Source organism: Vigna umbellata, chromosome 5, assembly GCF_029865625.1.
Source record: "Vigna umbellata cultivar VRB3 chromosome 5, Vumbellata_1.0, whole genome shotgun sequence".
NCBI classification, from domain to species: domain Eukaryota; kingdom Viridiplantae; phylum Streptophyta; class Magnoliopsida; order Fabales; family Fabaceae; genus Vigna; species Vigna umbellata.
The window spans coordinates 7773675-7779840 of record NC_142169.1 but is presented as its reverse complement, the minus strand read 5'-3'; the positions used below and the strand labels follow the sequence as shown (position 1 = coordinate 7779840).

The following is a 6166-nucleotide window of genomic DNA, read 5'->3' as shown; positions in this document are numbered from 1 at the left end:
ATCTTTTTAGAGAATTATATTAAAAGGGATAATGGTATTAACATCAAGAAAAAGTTCCTGTAGTCGTTACGAAGAACTTTCTAAAAGGAAAAAAATAACTGAAAATCTAATTTTTAAAGGAAGAAAATCACACTTTCCCACTACAAAACATATATGAAGAATGTATACAATGAGAAAGACAACCTATGTTTATTAATTCTTCTTTGACCACACCACTCTTGCTTTACTATCCATTCACTGGGAAAATTCAGAATGCATTAATAACAGTGCAACATGTACCAAAGGATTCTTGATTTTGTTTCATTAAAATGATAGGCCAAAATTTGATTCATGTAAACGCACAGAGATTAATCATTCTGAATCCACGATTTGGGGGCGAATTTTCTATTATCACTGCAGCAAATTTTCCTCCTAATCGTTTATTAAATGAAGATGAAACCTTGCTTAATTCAACACCCTTCATCATTGGAAAAAGGATCATATTTTCGATGGATATATATATATATATATATATATATATATATATATATATATATATATATATATATATACGAGGAAATCAAGAGATACTGGTATCAGACATCATTTTTTATCAGACATCATTGATTATCGACTGCAACATTCATTATCTTGAACTCATAATTTCACCATATATAGTAAAACCTTGCCATACAAAACAACCTAAACCTAAGAAAGAGAGAGAAAAGGAAGAAGAAATAACAACATATAAAGATTAAAAGTGGGGGGAATAGAAAAACTAACATCCCTAGGGTTTTGATTTGATCATAAAAGAAAGCAAAGTACTTAACCATCCTCGAAGCTTTTCACGTGGGGGAAATTGTAACCGAATTGGTCGAAACTTTGTCTAAGGAAACAGAAGAACCAAAAGCCAGAAACTTCACAATAGTGAAGAAAATTCTATAGGGGATTACTAGTAGTGGAAGAAGAGCTGAAAGCAGAAAGATCAGTCCAAGCAGAAGTAGCACCAGCACCAGCACCAGCACCACCACTCCAATATTGATCATTTGTATTAGGGTTATTGTTGACTCCCAAGAACTGTCTAGGCAAACCAAGTTCCTGATGATTATCTTCCATTTTGACAGAAGCAAACTGAGACATCACCCCAGAAGTCGAAACCTTAATGGGAGTGCCACCATAGCCATCACTACCACTAGCACCATCAAATGGGTACAACCCATGTGATGAAGAAGCTTCCAAACCAGACAAGAAGGGAAATTGGTGAGTTTGTGGCATCCTCCATTGGTCCAAACCAGACAACACAGAACCACCACCACCATTCAAAGCGTTTCCAATATGGAAATTCAAGTCCCCTATTCCTCCCATTGGACCTGAAATCGACCCATAGTTCAAACCATAGTTTAATCCTATCTCTCCTCCACCACCACCACCACCACCACCACCACCGAGGTGGTGATCGCCAAGATGATGCAATGGAGCCATGAATCTAAGAGACGACGGCACTCCGGTACCGCCAAGGCCTGCCACCATGTCAGCAGAAGAGGAGCCACTGGTTGTGGAAGCGGAGCCGGCACTCGCCGTTTGGCGATCCGAGTTCGCAGGCGACCTGGCGCTGCTGCCGGAGCTTCCTCTGCTCCTCTTGTTCCTCCGGCAGCCGCCACCAACAGGGACGTTCCTCAAGGCCCCGCCACGAGTCCAGTACCTTCTGCAAGCCTTGCAGAAGTGGCGGGGCTGAGAGAGGCTGTAGTTGTTGAAGTAGCAAAACTTTGTGTTGCTGGAGTCACATCTTGGACACTTCTGTTGAGCTTCCTGCATGGGTATGTTGGCCATCCTGGCTCTATCCGCCATGGAACCGGGCCTGATGGAGCCGGCAGTGGCACTACCACCGAGTCCATGGGGTTGCGATGGTGGAGGCGGCGGCGGCGGTTGTATTGGTGGTGGAAGAATAAGGTGGGAGCTGACAGCAGTGTTGTTGGGTTGCTGCTGATGATTTGGGTGCTGCAGTAACATAAAGTTGGAAGGAGCAAAGAAATCAAATATGTGGTATATTCAGGAGAAGGGTATAAACAAAAGTGTAGGAAGAATATGTATCTTTTGAATTTTGCCTTTTGAACTGAGAAATTAAATGAGAAAGAAGCAAACGGAAGAACCCTTGAATATTTTTACCTGTTGCTGCCAGTTGGCTGGATCAATATATGCTGGGATGGAAGTATAAACCATGGTTCCTCTCGGAGCTTTCTCTTTTGTAAAGGTTGATGGTTTAATTTTTTGGGAGGAAATACAAGTGGAGAGAATAATCACATCAAACAGTTAGAGAGAGAGAGAGAGAATGGTTGATGCATAGAAGAGAGAAAGGAAAAGAGAGAAAGCAAAAGAAAGAAAGAAGAGAGGGAAGGGTTTGGGAGAAGAGGTAATGAGAAGCAAAAATAAAGGAAGTGCTTTTGAGTATTTATATATAATTTTAGTTTGTTGTTGAATTCCCCCCCGATAGCACTCTTTTTGTTTTTTTGCTTTTCAGGATTTTGAGAAGGCGATGTTTCTTAACCCATAAGCTTCTTTTTGACGCTCTGTAAGCAGTGTGGTTAGAAAAAAGAGATACTATGTTATTGTGCATGAAAAAAAGCTAAGTGTTGAGTCTGATATGTCATGTGTGCTAACCAGCCTAGCCAGACAGCCGTAGATTCATGATAGTATAGTAGGAATTTGGTGTGGAATGGGCAAAGGAAACTTTAATTATGATTGTATTATAAATAAAATATATATAAGATTAGTTTATTGGTGAATGAATGATAGATTATGGTAAAGAAATAATGTGTAAGTTTTTTTTTATATTGGGTTGAAAAAAAGAAAAGGTGTCCATTTGTGCTTTAGTGTGTCCCGACCGAGTGAACCTTTTCTTGGTCAGGTCTGTTCCCTTCCCCACTCCTCTTTCTTTTTGCATGGAAACATTTATCCTTGCATCTCACGCGCCACATCACAACATCCACTAAAACTCATATGTCCAATGTCCCAGAGTACCTTAGAGGGAGGCCAATCATCCAAAACTAACTGTTTACACTTTCCTTTTAACGTTTTTAGTTTTTCAATTTTAAGGTGAATTTTTTTTTATGTAGAAATTCTTTTATATATTTTAATTTTTAAACTTTAAAAACAAATTATCTTTTAATCTAATTATCTTAAACTTTTTAACCTGTTAAATGTTTTTTAACAGACATGAAGCAATAACGTGTAATCTAATTATCTTAATATAAAATACATTTCACACCTCTAAAACATTTAACTTAATTAGATAAAAATAACTTTATTCATTTATTTTTTAAATTTGAAAACTAAAATATATCAAAAGTTTTATAAAAAAAACAAATTTTATCAAAATTTAGAAATTAAAAATATGTTTTATATTTTTTTTATTATTCTCATTTTCAGTTATGTATACAAGAATGAAATTCAGTTAAGTTCAACTCTGATAAGACCATAACCTAATAAATCGACGTAATGGTTAAACATAATTAGGGTTGAAAAAAAAAACTTTCGACCCTTGGATCCGTAAAATGGATTAAGGATAGATAAATTTACTATCCGTTAACTATATGTTTTGACTACTATTTGTTTAAACTTATATTTAAGTTTTATTTTCTGGACTTATATTTCAGAGTAAAAATTTATTTAAAAATTAATATTTTTTTAAATATAATTTATTTGAGTTTATATTTTCAGAGTTTATAAGTTTATTTCAAAACATATAAAATAAATTGTTTTTTAATTCACATGTATCTAGAATATCAAAATATTAACAAATGTGGCGAAGAGAATAAATTTGACAAAGGTGCTAAATTCTAAGGAAGAGAAAAACCTTAGAATGAAATTGCGATTACGAGACAATACAGTATTTTACTTATATTGAAAAAATAATAAAAAATAGAAGAAATTTAATATATTCTAATAATAAATATATGATACAGGAAGAAATAAAAATGTTTCAATTAATACATTATCATATATATTTATGATTATATAAAATTAACTACTTATTTGTATAATTATAGCTTTAAACTAAAATATATTATTTTTATGTGTTTAACTTGTTGGAAATATAATTAATTATTGGTTTTCTTATATTTTGTGAATATTAGAGTTGACAATTTAGTGATGATGTCTTTATATTTCAATTTTTCCCTTATGAAATGATAACTTATGTCCGAATGTTTGATTCTCACGTCATGACAAGATTAGAGAGATGTTGTAATTTTGTATGATTGTCACATTCTAGATATCACTAGTCCAACAGATGTCATAGACTATAGTTATTTTATGGTTTACTCGCCTATTATAAAATCATAGTCTATCAAACCATAGTCTAAAATAATAATTTTAGACTATATAGTTACTATAGTCTATATTCACTTATAGAGTACGATACTCTTAATAATCATAGTCTATTAGTCTTTTGAAATTTTTTTAATATTTGTTTCGTTTTATTTTTTCTACTCCTAATTAAGCAACCTGAACAAAAAAACAAAACTAGAACCAAAACTAAAACCAATGGATCCATAACCAAAAATAGTGAACAATTACATATATTATTGACTACGTTGAAAGATAATTACAATCGTTAAGAATGTGAAAATGTAAATAACAAAAAGAAAATTGCAAACACATTTAACCTAATGTGTTGAAAAATTCTAATAAAAAAGTTTGCCCAAATATTCCTAATGTAATTCATTATTTTGAATCCAATGGTTCAGAGTCACTAAAATACTCAAAATAATAATAATAACTTCAATTAATACACAAAATAGGTAAAAATTATTTAATTATGAATTAGTTATATCATTACTTGGTCCTAATCCCTTTGAATATCAGCTTGAATAATAGCTGTCATCCATTACGTAACAGAGTATCTATACTCAAACTCTTTGAACTTTTTATTACACTACAATATTGAATATGAATACAATAAGTTTAATTGATGAAACAATTATAATTAAACAAAAAATAGACAATCTTGAGGGCCAGACATGTGAGCTTTTGTAATCTTGAAATTGGCATGTCCTTCAACACATTATATTTGAAATATGAACTGTTTCGGTAGATATTTTTGGAACCGAGAGACTAACCTGCTGACGTGTCTGGGCCGCTCGCTCGCTTCCAAACTCCTGCTATTGGCCGATCGGTGTTGGCACAAACCGATCGGTCTCCTTCTTGACGAGGGAGGATGTACCTGCAAAAGGTACTCCGACGCCCAAGTTAGGCGTGTGATTTGAAGAGCCTCGGCTCTTGGTTGAATATTTAGTGAATGATTATCACTATTGAGTATTTGAGAGTAACGTAGAGTAAATAATGCGTAAGTGGAACGTACCTGGCTTTCGGCCCTGGCTTTGTATTTATAATTTACCTCATGGATCCTAAGCTGATATAAGCCCAATAAAATATAAACAGAATAAGATATAAACAGATTACCTGAATATCCGATTGCTTGTTTGTAACCACTCGGTTAATATTTTATACTGTACACTATGCCCCCCAAGTCCGAGTTAAGCGTTTGGCTTTAGCCGTGGTTAACTATAGGACTGATGAGTTTGAGGGAGGCTGCGTTTGCGGAATTGAAAGCGTTTTACCGCTCGACCTTCAACATTAACCAAGCGGGATTTACCGCTCGTCCTTCAACAGGAACCGAGAGGAATTTACCTCTCGGTCTTCAACATCAACCGAGAGGATTTTACCTATCGACCTTCGTCATTAACCGAGCGGGATTTACCACTCGTCCTTCAACATGAACCGAGAGGGATTTACCTCTCGGCCTTCGACTTTAACCGAGCGGGATTTACCGCTCGTCCTTAGACATTAAGTGAGAGGAATTTACCGCTCGTTCTTCAACATGAACCGAGAGGGATTTACCTCTCGGCCTTCGACTTTAACCGAGCGGGATTTACCGCTCGTCCTTAGACATTAAGCGAGAGGAATGAACCGAGAGGGATTTACCTCTCGGCCTTCGACTTTAACCGAGCGGGATTTACCGCTCGTCCTTAGACATTAAGCGAGAGGAATTTACCGCTCGTTCTTCAACATGAACCAAGAGGGATTTACCTCTCGGCCTTCAACATTAACCGAGCGGGATTTACCGCTCGTCCTTCAACAGGAACCGAGAGGGATTTACCTCTCGGCCTTCAACATTAACCGAGCGGAA

At 35.4% G+C, this 6166-nt stretch overlaps 1 protein-coding gene across 1 annotated transcript; it reads right to left on the bottom strand.

The window, feature by feature from the left end:
• Nucleotides 1-606: 606 nt before the first annotated feature.
• On the bottom strand, nucleotides 607-2404 carry DOF2.4 (DNA binding with one finger 2.4). Its single transcript, XM_047325938.2, has 2 exons — nucleotides 2146-2404; nucleotides 607-1977 (listed from the first exon to the last, which is right to left on the bottom strand). The coding sequence occupies exons 1-2, from the start codon at nucleotides 2197-2199 to the stop codon at nucleotides 919-921; spliced, it is 1113 nt and encodes a 370-aa protein (XP_047181894.1). The 5' UTR covers nucleotides 2200-2404; the 3' UTR covers nucleotides 607-918.
• Nucleotides 2405-6166: the final 3762 nt, after the last annotated feature.